The 13,541-nt window shown below is 51.8% G+C and overlaps 2 protein-coding genes across 3 annotated transcripts; one reads left to right on the top strand and one right to left on the bottom strand.

The window, feature by feature from the left end:
* Positions 1-321: 321 nt before the first annotated feature.
* Positions 322-7,165, top strand: LOC120320230 (transmembrane O-methyltransferase homolog). The gene is made up of 4 exons (XM_039369781.1): positions 322-351; positions 2,091-2,369; positions 5,325-5,521; positions 6,845-7,165. Exons 2-4 carry the CDS (start codon positions 2,108-2,110, stop codon positions 7,163-7,165), a joined length of 780 nt encoding a protein of 259 aa, XP_039225715.1. The 5' UTR covers positions 322-351; positions 2,091-2,107.
* A 948-nt stretch (positions 7,166-8,113) lies between these two features.
* Positions 8,114-13,189, bottom strand: ANAPC15 (anaphase promoting complex subunit 15). Of its 2 annotated transcripts, none has more exons than XM_039369766.1 (5): positions 13,059-13,189; positions 11,537-11,663; positions 11,339-11,398; positions 9,564-9,703; positions 8,114-8,501 (listed from the first exon to the last, which is right to left on the bottom strand). In XM_039369766.1, the coding sequence occupies exons 2-5, from the start codon at positions 11,654-11,656 to the stop codon at positions 8,453-8,455; spliced, it is 369 nt and encodes a 122-aa protein (XP_039225700.1). In that variant the 5' UTR covers positions 11,657-11,663; positions 13,059-13,189; the 3' UTR covers positions 8,114-8,452. The 2 variants fall into 2 exon arrangements, with proteins under 2 accessions (XP_039225700.1, XP_039225701.1); XM_039369767.1 differs by having other exon boundaries at positions 9,564-9,700.
* Positions 13,190-13,541: the final 352 nt, after the last annotated feature.

Genomic DNA, 13,541 nt, shown 5'->3' with positions numbered 1-13,541 from the left:
CACAGCTAACCCTCTCCCTAGGACCCCCCCCCAGTCACAATCCAGAGTAGCATTTTTGAAGGGTCCCCATCTTAAAAAAAAGGCATACCTGGGAGTGGGCAGGGCCATTCTGTCCTCCGTCTACCTGGAAAGGATCCCAAACATGAGATGAAGAGTCACGTTCGTCCCTCACCTATGCTTCCTCTTCAAGGCTCAACCTCTCGGTCTCCATGTTCTTCCTTTTCTATTTGCCACCTGTCTCAGGTGGATAGGTAACGACAGGTGACCCAGGAAGTAGCTTCAGGGTGGCCATCAATCATTCATGCATCCTCCAGGCACACAAAGGATTCGGCTGGCTGCAGCTGCAGGCAGGTAAGGCAGCTGAAGGGCCGCCCCACAGCAGCTTCCCCAGCGTAGGGATTTTTCGCCGTGACCGGCTGATTTGGTGGCCCCACATCCTTGGAGAAAGAGGCAACTGGCCTCAAACTGATGTCCACACACCCCACCAGCAATTGCCTGACTTCCCTCCAACGTCCTGGGAGAGCAAATCGAAGGCTTTCCAGGCCACGCAGTGGGGTGAAGAGACCCCTGGACCACCTCTTGGGCTGGGAGTGAGATCAGGAGAAGAAAGATTGGGGCTGACATGACAGCAGTCTTCCAATATCAATATAAAGAAGGGGGGGGGTGTCAAGCTATCCTCCAAAAGAACTGGGGGCAGGACAAGAAGTAGCAGATGGAAACTAATCAAGGAGAGAAGCAACCTGGAACTAAAGAGGAATTTCCCAACGGTGAGAAGAATTAGCCAGTGGAACGGCTTGCTTTCACTGGAGGCTTTTAAGAAGAAACTGGACAGTCATTTGTCACAAATGGTATAGGGTCTCCAGCTTGAGCAGGGGGTGGACTAGAAGACCTCTGAGGTCCCTTCCAACTCTGGTATTCTTTATAGGGCTGTCCAGTCTCTTCTGGTGGCAAGCTGTTCCATTGGTTAACTGTCCTCACTGTTAGGAAGTTTCTCCTTAATTCTAGATTGCTTCTCTCCTTGATGAGTTTCCATCCGTTGCTTCTTGTCTTTGCCTTCAGGGGCTTTGGAGAATAGCTTGACTCACTCTTCTTTGGGGCAGCCCCTGAGGTATTGGAGGACAGTTACCCTTTCATGCCCCCATCTCTTCTCTTCATTAGGCTAGATCTGGTTGGCAACCTGGCCTCTTTTATGACTCGTGGACTTCAACTCCCAGAATTCCTCAGCCAGCCATGTTGAGGGGAAAGGAAGAGGTTTCCAAGCTGAGCCATGCTGGCTCAGGAATTCTGGGAGTTGAAGTCCACAAGTCATGAAGGGGTCATAGTTCCCTCATGCTGGCTGAGGTCAACTCCCAGAATTCCTGAGCCAGCATGCGGGAACTGTGGCCCCCTCATGATTGTTGGACTTCAACTCCCAGAATTCCTGAGCCAGCATGGGGGAAACTTTGGCCCCTTCATGACTTGTGGACTTCAATTCCCAGAATTCCTCAGCCAGCATGAGGGAACTATGGCCCCTTCATGACTCGTGGACCTCAACTCCCAGAATTCCTCAGCCAGCATGGGGGAAACTTTGGCCCCTTCATGACTTGTGGACTTCAACTCCCAGAATTCCTGAGCCAGCATGGGGGAACTGTGGCCATGACTCGTGGACTTCAACTCCCAGAATTCCTGAGCCAGCATGGGGGAACTATGGCCCCTTCATGACTCGTGGACCTCAACTCCCAGAATTCCTCAGCCAGCATGGCTCAGCTTGGAAACGTCTCCCTTTCCCCTCAGCATGGCTGGCTCAAGAATTCTGGGAATTGAAGTCCACCAGTCATGAAGGGGCCATAGTTCCCCCATGCTGGCTCAGGAATTCTGGGAGTTGAAGACCACCAGTCATAAAAGAGCCAAAGTGGCCTACCCCTGGGCTAGATCATTAGAAGTAATTAAATAATCAGAATTAGAATTGTTCATGTCAACCAGATGTCAACAGAAACATGTCTTCCTAGAAAGGCATGTGACTGAGCTGTCACTTAAAAAGCGAAGTGGGGGGACTGAGCGGAGGGCCCCCACTATCTCTCACTGTCCACCTGGTCTTCTCACCCACCCAGCCCTCCCGCGTGCCACCATGGTCTCTCCAGCCATTGCCCTGGCCTTCGTGCCCTTTGTGGTCACCCTGCTCATCCGCTATCGCCATTACTTCCTGCTCTTCTGCCGGGCGGTGCTGCTTCGGAAGCTGCGGGATTACTTGACCGGCGTCCCCCGGGAAGAGAGAGCGTTCCGCTACCTCCTGACCCACGCCATCCCTGGAGACCCTGTGCACATCCTGGAGACCTTCGACCAGTGGAGCTACCACTGCGAGTATCTCAGCAACCTGGGACCCCAGAAAGGTGGGCACTCCGGGGAGCCTCCCAGGCACCTGTCTGCGTTCACACAACATCCCAAACACAGCATGATTCCCTGGCAGGTCCTGTGCTGAGTGGGGATCAAGATGTTCTTACTGGGATGTACAACCCAAATTATTTTTTTTACAGCTACTGTCTTTCATCCCCATTGAAGATACTTCAGACAAACTCCAGTAGGTTAAGCCAGAGGTCTTCAAACTTGGCCCTTGGATGACTCGTGGACTTCAATTCCCAGAATTCCTCAGCCAGCGTGCCTAGCTGAGGAATTCTGGGAATTGAAGTGCAAGGGTCTTCAAACTTGGCCCTTTGATGACTCGTGGACTTCAATTCCCAGAATTCCTCAGCCAGTGTGCCTGGCTGAGGAATTGTGGGAGTTGAAGTCCAGGGGTCTTCAAACTTGGCAATTTTAAGACTCGTGGACTTTAACTCCCAGAATTCCTCAGCCAGCACACATGCCTGGCTGAGGAATTCTGGGAGTTAAAGTCCACGAGTCATCCAAGGGCCGAGTTTGAAGATTCCCTGGCTTAAGCAGTCATGACTGGGTTAACAAGAACCTGTCAGGCCTAAATCTGAACTGCTTTTCTCTTTAGTGTGAGGCATTGACCTGTTATGGCAGTGGTTCTCAACCTTTTTAATGCCGCGACCCCCAACCGGTCGTAAGTCGAGGACTACTCAACCGGTCGAAAGTCGAGGACTACTCAGCTGGTGCAGCCCCGTTTGCAGAATGGGACTTTTGGCGGGCTCAGCAGGGCAGAAACAGCCTGGACAATTCCTATTGGCTTTGGAAAGCCAATAGAATTAGACTCTATTCAAGAGAGTCTATTCTATTGGCTTTCAAAAGCCAATAGAATAAAAGGGAGTAGCACAGCTAAGGAAAAGGGGGAAAAAATGGCGGACTGCGTTGTTTGGCGACCCCCGTGAAATGGTCGTTCGACCCCAAATGGGGTCCCGACCCACAGGTTGAGAACCACTGTGTTATGGTGTCTCGTAAACCATGATTTATGGCTTAACGTGGGAATCCAGCCAATCGTGATTGGATCATTCAATAAATGAGGACTAAGCAAATAGCTTTGGGTTCTGTAAACCCAAACCTTTAAATTATGGTTTATGACCTACCTACAATCTTATGCAACGAATGGTTGCTCCATAAAAGCCGAGCTTGTCATGAGAACTTAGCCTCTCATTTTTATTTTATTTTTCATTTATTAAATTCCTATTAAATTGATTCAGCCCTTCCTTCTTTCTGAAGCCAGTAAAGTGAAGACCCAGATTGTTGGCGGGGGCAACATGCTGTAAACCGCTCAGAGCACACTGCAAAGCGGTATATAAGTCTAAGGGCTTTTACTATTGCTATTGTTATTACTATTGCTATTCCTTCCTCCTCCCTTCCTTCCATCCCTCCATCCCTCCCTCCTTCCTTCCTTCCTTCCTCCCTCCCTCCTTCCTTCCCTCCCTCCCTCCCTCCCTCCCTCCTTCTTTCCTTCCTTCCATCTGTCCATCCCTCCCTCCTTCCTCTCTTCCCTCCCTCCTTGTTTCCTTCCTTCTCTCCATCCCTCCCTCCTTCCCTCCCTTCTTTCCTTCCTTCCCTCCCTCCCTCCCTCCCTCCTTCCTTCCCTTCCTTCCTTCCCTCCCTCCTTCCCTCCTTCATTACTTCTCTCCCTCCCTCCCTCCCTCCCTCCCTCCCTCCCTCCCTTCCCTTCCCTCCCTTCCCTCCTTCCTTCCCTCCCTCCTTCCCTCCTTCATTCTCTCCCTCCCTCCCTCCCTCCCTCCCTCCTTCCTTCCCTTCCTTCCCTCCCTCCCTCCTTCCCTCCCTCCCTCCCTCCCTCCCTCTTTCCTTCCCTCCCTCCCTCCCTCCTTCCTTCCCTTCCTTCCCCCCTCCTCCCTCCCTTCCTTCCCTTCCTTCCTTCCCTCCCTCCTTCCCTCCTTCATTCCTTCTCTCCCTCCCTCCCTCCCTCCCTCCCTCCTTCCCTTCCTTTCTTCCCTCCCTCCTTCCCTCCTTCATTCCTTCCCTCCCTCCCTCCCTCCCTCCCTCCTTCCTTCCCTTCCTTCCTTCCCTCCCTCCTTCCCTCCTTCATTCCTTCCCTCCCTCCCTCCCTCCCTCCTTCCTTCCCTTCCTTTCTTCCCTCCCTCCTTCACTCCTTCATTCCTTCCCTCCCTCCCTTCCTCCCTCCTTCCTTCCCTTCCTTCCTTCCCTCCCTCCTTCCCTCCTTCATTCCTTCTCTCCCTCCCTCCCTCCCTCCCTCCCTCCTTCCCTTCCTTTCTTCCCTCCCTCCTTCCCTCCTTCATTCCTTCCCTCCCTCCCTCCCTCCCTCCCTCCTTCCTTCCCTTCCTTCCTTCCCTCCCTCCTTCCCTCCTTCATTCCTTCCCTCCCTCCCTCCCTCCCTCCTTCCTTCCCTTCCTTTCTTCCCTCCCTCCTTCCCTCCTTCATTCCTTCCCTCCCTCCCTCCCTCCTTCCTTCCATCCATCTGTGGTGGTGCAATGGTTAGAATGCAATATTGCAGGCTGATGGCTCACAGCCATGAGTTCGATCCTGATGGGGCTCAAGGTGGACTCAGCCTTCTGTCCTTCCGAGGTGGGTAAAATGAGGATCCAGATTGTTGGGGGGGGCAACAGGCTGACCCTGTAAACCGCTCCGAGAGGTCCGTAAAGCCCTGTGGAGCGGTATATAAGTGCTAGCGCTATCTAAGCTTCTGAATAAAAATATTGACAATATTGAAGGGAAGCTGCCTCCAGAAGTTGTGGCTGCTCCATCGCTGGAGGTTTTCAACAAGAGGCTGGGCAGCCATTTGTCTGGAATGGTATAGGGTCTCCTGCTTGAGCAGGGGGTTGGACTAGATGACCTCCGAGGTCCCTTTCAGTTCTGTCATTCTATATATTCCAAGCCTCCTCTCCCTCCGGCGTTCATTCACCTTTCCCCTTTGGCCTTTCTGATGTGCCTAGCAAAGATCCTGGAGCGTCTGATCTACGACCAGGCGCCCCTCACGGTACTGGAGCTGGGCACCTACTGCGGCTACGCCTCCATCCTCATGGCGCAGACGCTCCCGCTGGGCGCCCGGTTGTACACCGTGGAGATGGACGTGCACAAGGCGTCGGTGGCGGAGAAGGTGATTCGGCTGGCCGGCTTTGACGATGACACGGTGAGCAGCCTTGGGCTCTGCTGCAGGTCTCCTCAAGCCAAGATAGCATTGGTTGGTGGGTGGGAGCAATAATCAAGGCTTAAAGCCGCCAAGGTGGGAGACCCCCACCCTGGCCAACGAAGGGAAGGTGTTCTCGCATGTGCCATGCCAAACCAGCATTAAGAAAAGAGAAAGGTCACACAAGCATAATCCAGAATATCTGAGAATTGACAATTTAGCCAAGGGGTCTTCAACCTTGGCAAAGACTTGTGAACATCAACTCAGCTCCTGGATTAGGGTATTGTTTTCTGCTTGAGATTGCTCAGCCCCTCCCTTCTGGCACTGATGATGTACCCTAGCTGGGTCATAAAAAGTCTGTAAGAAAACAACCAAGCTCAGAGAGCACCAAAGACCCCACAGTCTTCCTCCTCCCCCTCCTCTCTGCAAACCCCACTCTCTCCTAGCACTGATGATGTTCCCTGGTTGGGCCATGAAATGTCTGCAAGAAAACCACCCAGCTCAGAGAGCCCTAAGGACACCACACTCCTTCCTTCCTTCCTTCCTTCCTTCCTTCCTTCCTTCCTTCCTTCCTTCCTTCCTTCCTTCCTTCCTTCCTTCCTTCCTTCCTTTCCTCCCTCTCTCCCTCCTGGCCTCCCTCTCTTCTTTTCTTCCTTCCTTCTTCCTCCTCCTTCCTTATAGCACTGATGATATACCCTAGTTGGGTCATAAAAAGTCTGCAAGAAAACAACCAAGCTTAGAAAGCACCAAAGATTCCACAGTCCTTCCTTCTTCTTCTTCCTCCTCCTCCTCCTGTTCCTCTTCCTCCTCTCCACAGCATCCCATTCCCTTCTAGCACTGATGATGTTCCCTAGTTGGGCCATGAAATGTCTGCAACAAAACCACCCAGCTCAGAGAGCAACAAGGACCCTGCAGTCCTAGTCGTCCTCCTCCTCCTCCTCCTCCTCCTCCTCCTCCTCTCTGCAAACCCTCTTCCCTTCTAGTCCTTAAGATGTTACCTAGTTGGACCACGAAACATCTGCCAGAAAAGAACCAAGCTCAGAGAGCACCAAGGACTCCATATTCTTCTTCCACAGCCAGCCTGGGAAGTAGACTTCTCCAAAGCCACCCAACTGCTTCCCACTGCTGAGGGACCTGAAGCCGGTCTCCTGGCCCAACCCCTTTTCCATGGCACCCTGGAGGTGCCTTTCTGGACCAGGTGCTCGACCCCCTGGTTCCCATTTGGTTTCCAAGAATGTGGATTCGAAGGGAGCTGCAGACCCTCGGGACCTCTCCCCCCCCAGGGACCGTTCCGATGGGACTCACCTTTCTTCTTCTCCCACGCAGGTGGAACTCATCGTGGGCCCCTCGGAGGAGGTCATCCCCCTCCTCAAGGAGACCTTTCTGCTGCCGGAGGTTCACCTGGTGGTCATGAACCACTGGAAGCGCTGTTACCTCCGGGATCTGCAACTGCTGGAAGACTACGGCCTGCTCCAGCCAGGGGCCACCATCCTGGCGGACAACGTCATCTTCCCCGGCGCCCCCCACTTCCTCCAGTACGCCAAGGCCTGCGGGAAGTACAAGTGGAGGGTCCACCGGACCAGCCTCCAGTACTTCCGGGGCATCCCCGATGGCATGGCCCAGCTGACCTACGTGGGTCTGGAGTGACGGGAGTAGAGCCTTCTACTCTGGCAGAAACAGGGCAGGAGAATTGCCCAACAGGCTAAAAAATCCGTGTCCAGCAGAGTTTGAAGCCTCTGGCTGGGGGCTTCTGGGAATTGAAGTCCACAAGTCTTAAAAGTTGCCATGGCTGGAGACCCTTGGGCTGGGTTATATATTCTTGTGGAATATGTCTTTACGATTCTCTTTGGCCTTGCTTGGCATTGTGATTTGTGCTGACCGCTTTATCGTGTTACGCTTTCAGTTGTGTTGTTGAGTTCTCGCCAGAAACAGGTTAAAATGCTAAAATTAAATATTTACAGAGCACCAATTCTCCTGTGCATTGCATTTCCCGGCAGTAGCCCCCACCCCCAGCCCCAGGCTGACCCTTTCACTAATGGAAATAAACCCTCTGAGGAGGGGATGCTGTGACGGTCGTAAATCGTTCATATGTTACTTTTCCCAGTGCTGTTTTAACTTGGGACGGTCATTAAACGGAAGGCTGCAGCGTCCCCCCCGTGCTCACGTGATCAAAATTCGGAGGCTCGGCAACTGACTTGTACTTACGACGGTTGCTGTGTGTCCTGGGGACCTTCTTACAACCAAATTCAGTGGGGGAAGCCAGATTCACTTAACAACCGTGTTGCTAACTGAACAACTGCAGCGATTCGCTTAACAACGATGGCAACACAGGTCGTAAAATGAGGCCAAACTCACTTTAAAAAAAACCCTGTCTCACTGAGCTACAGATATTTTGGGCTCCGTTGTGGTGGTTTGTGCTATTGCTTAATAATAATAATAATAATAATAATAATAATAATAATAATAATAATAATAATAATAATAATAAAGTTGGAAGGGACCTTGGAGGTCATCTAGTCCAACCCCCTGCTCGGGCAGGAAACCTTAAGGGAGGAACCCTGCGACAGACTTCAGGGAGATGAAGAACAGCAGAGGTCGAGTGAAGAAAGAAATATTTATTTTATTTATTTACAAAATAGCTCCTCCCGACAGCGGGAAGGCCAGCGACTGCCCGAACGAGGGACGGCCCAGCCCTCGGCCAGCTGCGGGAGACACCGGCTCCATCCTGAAGGCTTTCGCGCCGGTCAACGGCTCAGCCAAGCAGGGCAGGAAGTCAGCCTGTGGGGCAACGGGCAGGCAGCCGGCCCCTCACCCTGGGAGGGAGTCACGGCGGGCGCAGGGCAGCCACGTTGGCGTGGGTGCAAGCAGCCAGGCACAGGAACCTCTTTGGCGTCCGCAGACTGCCCTTCACGGCAGCCTTTGCTTCTCTGGCGTCTAGATCATCCACTGGTCCTGGTCTGGTTCTGCCCCCTCCATGTCCACCGGGGGGGGGGGAGGGAGAAAGTGGGACCCTTAGGAGGAGGGAATTGCAGCTGCAAGGCAACTTTGAAGGCCGGGGTCTCCAAGCTGAGCCGCTTTCAGACTGGTGGACTTCAATTCCCAGCATTCCCTAACCAAGGGGAATTCTGGGAGTCGAAGTCCCAGTCTCCCAAGTCATAGAGCGGCCCAGGTTGCAGACCCTTGTATAGACCCCCCAGCTCTGCCCCTAGCAAAGAGCAAACTTTGGCACAGGCCCCCGGTCTAATTCTGCCTCCTTAGCACTTCCCTGCATTCATAACCTCAGGAATGGACCGATCACCAGGAGGTGGCGAGTTCTAGTTCCGCCTTAGGCAGGAAAGCCAGCTGGGTGACTTTGGGCCAATCAGCAGGAGGCTGTGAGTTCTACTGCCGCCTTAGGCATGAAAGCCAGCTGGGTGACTTTGGGCCAATCACAAGGAGGTGGTGAGTTCTAGTCCCGCCTTAGGCATGAAAGCCAGCTGGGTGACTTTGGGCCAATCAGCAGGAGGCTGTGAGTTCTATTCCTGCCTTAGGCATGAAAGCCAGCTGGGTGACTTTGGGCCAATCATAAGGAGGTGGTGAGTTCTAGTCCCGCCTTAGGCATGAAAGCCAGCTGGGTGACTTTGGGCCAATCACAAGGAGGTGATGAGTTCTAGTCCCGCCTTAGGCATGAAAGCCAGCTGGGTGACTTTGGGCCAATCACAAGGAGGTGGTGAGTTCTAGTCCCGCCTTAGGCATGAAAGCCAGCTGGGTGACTTTGGGCCAGTCTCTCCTCCTCTCTCTCACCCCATCCCACCTCACAGGGAGGTCGTTGTTGTGGGGAAAATAGGAAGACAATTGGAGATTGCTACCTTAGTTATTGGTAAAAATAAGAAAGGGGGACACAAAAAAAAGATAGATAAATAAATAAAAACAAGGTCGGGCGGTTTATCTCTGCCTGGCCCCGAATGTCCACCAGAGACCTCAGCCGGGGGGGGGGCTTGTCCCATAGGACGCCCTGGGCTCCTAAGCAGGCCGTAAAGCGGGACAAAGTCTCAGCGGCCCAACCTCGTTAATCTCGCCGTCGTCGGGAGACTCGTTGTAGTCGTTCATCTCGTCCATGTCCTGCATGTCCTCATCGTCCTCGGAGTCCTCCTCGCTGTCCTCGTCGTCCTCGTCATCCTCTTCCTCCTCCTCGTCGTAAGTCTGCTAAGGCAAAGCGGAGAGGCGGCCATTGTCAGAGCACAGCGGAAAGGCACAGCGGTCGGAAGGCGGCATTGCAGGCCGACTCTGCCTTCCCACGGCCGGCAGTTCGATCCCGACCGGCTCAGGGTCAACTCAGCCTTCCAAAGCCAGTCAAATGAGGACCCAGATTGTTTGGGGGGGGGGCACAGGCTGACTCTGTAAACCGCTTAGAGAGGGCTGTAAAGCACGGTGAAGCGGGATATAAATCTAAGTGCTGTTGCTAAGTCAGTGGTTCTCAACCTTTCTAATGCCGCGACCCCATAATACAGTTCCCCATGTTGTGGTGACCCCCAACCACTTATACATCACCGGGTGCCAGGGGCGTGGCCAAAGAAAAGGGGAAAAAATGGCGGACAGCCTTGTTTGGCGACCCCCGTGAAATGGTCGTTCGACCCCAAATGGGGTCCCGACCCACAGGTGGAGAACCACTGCGCTAAGTGGAAAGGAAAGAGAAGGGATGGGAAGGGAAGGTCCTAGTGGTGCAGTGGTTAGAATGCAGTATTGCAGGCTAACTCTGCTCACTGCCAGGAGTTCGATCCTGGCTCAAGGTCGACTCAGCCTTCCACCCTTCCGAGGCTGAGCAAATGAGGACCCAGATGGTTGGGGGTGACACACTGATATTTGTAAACTGCTTAGAGGGGGCTGTAAACCACTGTGAAGCGGGATATACGTCCAAAGGTTCTTGCTACTGCTGTCCCCTCTTTGCCACGGCCAGCTTGGAATTCCAGAAAAAAAAAATTCCCATCCAAACATCAACATGGAAGTGTGTGTGGGGGTCTTCTCTCTATCCCCTTCCAACCACCCCCACAATGGGAAACCTGGCCAGCCAGCAGGGCCAGTTTTTCAGCCTTTTGCAGGTAGTCCTCAATTTACAACCTTTTGCTTAGTGATTGTCTGAAGTTACAACAGCTCTGAAGAGAGTGACCTGTGGCTGTTTTTCACACTTACGACCATCGCAGCATCCCCGTGCTCCCAGGATCAAAATTCTGACGCAAAGAGAAATACACACTATTTCCATAGCAAGCAAGATAAAGCAGGAATGGTTAAATTGATCAATTTATTCAAAGAGGAGAATATATTTAAGTCTGTTTTTTACTTGGATATCATTTCTGGATTTTGTACTTGTGATGGGGGAAAAAAATGAATTCTTGACTTTGGTTTTGTCGATTAGACCTGTCGTTCTAGAAACGGCTGATTATATACTAAGACGTCAAAGCAAAAAGTTGAGGCTAGGGTGTTTTTTATCTTGTACTGTGCTAAAAGCAGTCAAAAGTCAACGCCTTTCCTTTCTTTTGTTCCTCTTGTGTACCTCACATTTTCTTTCCTTTTGCCTTCCCCTAATCCAGGGGTAGGCAACCTCGGCTCTTTTATGACTCATGGACTTCAACTCCCAGAATTCCGGAGTCAGCTATGCTGATTCAGGAATTCTGGGAGTTGAAGTCCATGAGTCATAAAAGAGCCAAGGTTGCCCACCCCTGCCCTAATCCCTTATTTCTATTTTTCTTTGTATTTTATATATTAAATGCATTTTTTTTTTAAAAAAGTTACAGATTCCCCTCCAACTGCTCAGCTGGTTTCCAGGGCTGAAGCGGTTCTTACCTCTGAGGCTGGCTTTCCAATTGGCACCAAATTATTGTCTTTTTCAGCTATGCTCTGCAGCTAAAGAGAAGAGAAAAGCCAAGAATGAGTTTTAGGAAACACAAGATTTGCTGGGAGGGGGGGGAGAAAAGGATGGCACACACACACACACACACACACACACACACACACTCACTCACACACCACACACACACTCACCCAGGCCTGGTGCTGCTGTTCCTGCTGCTGCAGTTCGTTCTCATCCACGCAAGGCCGGTCCAAGTTGAACCACAGAGCCTCAGTGACGCGTGGGAACAGGGACGGGAAGAGGGTGGACATGGCTTCCCTGGGGGGGGGGTCAGAAAGAAGGGCTTGATGAGAGGCGAGACCCTCAAACAGGAGGAAATAGCATTGGGGGGGCAGGAAGGGATCCCCCCTGCAGATCTGGTGCCAATGAAGCCTCCCTGTGCTTTAATTGTGGAAGCCAGGAAATGCAAATTGAGCATTGTTTTATTGCTTTAAATCGGTGTTTCTCGAAGTTTGGCGGCTTTACCGTGGGTGGACTTCAACTCCCAGAATTCTCCAGCCAGCTATGCTGGCTGGGGAATTCTGGGAGTTGACGTCCACCCACGGTAAAGCCGCCAAACTTCGAGAAACACTATTTTTAATGGTCATTTTCTGGAGGAAAAAGAAGACGGGATAATCATAATAATAAAGTTGGAAGGGACCCTGGAGGTCATCTAGTCCAACCCCCTGCTCAGGCAGGAAACCCTATACCATTTCAGACAAATGGCTGTCCAGTCTCTTCTTAAAACTGAATGGATGGATGGATGGACAGAGGCTACAGAGGCGGTGGAGAAGGTCCATTTGCTAAAAGGCGGCACTGATTTAATGGCAGGAATCGCTCCGTTCAAGGTTTCTTGCTTTTATTTCCTTGTGGCGGGAGGGAGCTATGGGAAAGCCTCTTTTTTCAAGGAAAAGCGGCATTTCTTTGACCAAAAAGCCTTTGCCTGCAAGATGGGAACCCCCGCCCTCCTTCTCCGTCTCTTAGCCCAGCCCACCTTGCAGGATTCTTGTAGTGGGGGAAAAAGAGGAGGGGGCAGGAGGATTATGGACGTGAGCAGCCTGGAGTTACTTATAATTGTAATAAAGGAGGGATTTAAAAAAAATCTAGTAAGTAAATGGATGAAATAGGCTCCATGTCATTCAATGCTATAATAATAATAATAATAATAATAATAATAATAATAATAATAATAATAATAATAATAATAATAATAATAATAAAGTTGGAAGGGATCTTGGGGGTCATCTAGTCCAACCCCCTGCTCTTAATTTATCTACTTTGACATTTTATACCTGATGGGTTTTAATGTGTGTTTTTTTAAAATGTTACTGTACTGTAGCCGCCCCAGAATCGCTTGATAGGGCAAATAAATTTCATAATAAATTAAATAAATGAATTTCAACTTAATTTTCAAAACCAGCTTTCAACTCGGGGCTTCACAAGGGAGTTAAAGCGCCTCCAAGGAGCTCGAGGGTCTCCCCGGACCCTCCAGGCGCCCTTCAAGCTGCCCCCGCGCCTTTCTGAAGGCTCCCCTCCCTTCATTTGCCCCGAAACAACAACCCTGCGAGGTAGGCCGGCCCAAAAGACAAGTCACCCCGGCGCTTCCGGGATTCGGAGGCGGGCCTTCCGGTCGCTTCCCGCACTGGGTGTTCGCCGGCACCAAGGGAGCCTCACCTGCTACCGGAGGAGGCTGAAAGCCGGGAGAAGCGCCACCGGAAGTGCTCCTGCCGCGACCGGGAAGCGTTCTTTTAGGATGCTGGAAAACCGGGGGAAAAAACAGCCGGAAGCTCTTCCGTCGCTCTAGGAAGCCTTTTGAAGCGGTACTTCCGTTCCCTGGTTTCCAACGCGACGAACTACCACAAAGGTGTTATGTCCTAGAGCGGCACCCCAGCTCGCCATCACGTGTGCTTTTCAAGCGCCGTCCTTCTTGGGATTTCTATCTCAGACTTTCAAAGTGGGCGTTGCGCGTGCGCACAAAGGGAGGCTTGTCTCCATGCATCGAATGGAGCGCACAGTGCGCCTGCGCAAGAAGCCATGTGCTTCTCCCAAGCAACATATTTGAAAATACGAACGAAGAAGAGATGTTTCCAACCTGGCGCAGAAAAGTCATGAAATGGGGCAAAACTCACTTAACAACCGTCTCACTTAGCAACAGAA

The sequence above is a fragment of the Crotalus tigris genome, unplaced genomic scaffold (genome assembly GCF_016545835.1).
Source record: "Crotalus tigris isolate CLP2741 ecotype Arizona unplaced genomic scaffold, ASM1654583v1 scf7180000021220.622782, whole genome shotgun sequence".
Taxonomy (NCBI): domain Eukaryota; kingdom Metazoa; phylum Chordata; class Lepidosauria; order Squamata; family Viperidae; genus Crotalus; species Crotalus tigris.
The sequence above is the reverse complement of the archived record's forward strand: the minus strand, read 5'-3'. Positions and strand labels throughout refer to the sequence as shown.

Coding starts and splice junctions, on each gene's coding strand:
- LOC120320230 (XM_039369781.1), top strand. CDS start 2,108: ATGGTCTCTCCAGCCATTGCCCTGGCCTTCGTGCCCTTTGTGGTCACC. Junction 2,370..5,324: donor CAACCTGGGACCCCAGAAAG/GTGGGCACTCCG, acceptor TGATGTGCCTAG/CAAAGATCCTGGAGCGTCTG. Junction 5,522..6,844: donor CCGGCTTTGACGATGACACG/GTGAGCAGCCTT, acceptor TCTCCCACGCAG/GTGGAACTCATCGTGGGCCC.
- ANAPC15 (XM_039369766.1), bottom strand. CDS start 11,656: ATGTCCACCCTCTTCCCGTCCCTGTTCCCACGCGTCACTGAGGCTCTG. Junction 11,399..11,536: donor AACAGCAGCACCAGGCCTGG/GTGAGTGTGTGT, acceptor TCTTCTCTTTAG/CTGCAGAGCATAGCTGAAAA. Junction 8,502..9,563: donor GACGACGGCGAGATTAACGA/GGTTGGGCCGCT, acceptor TCCCCCCCCCCC/GGTGGACATGGAGGGGGCAG.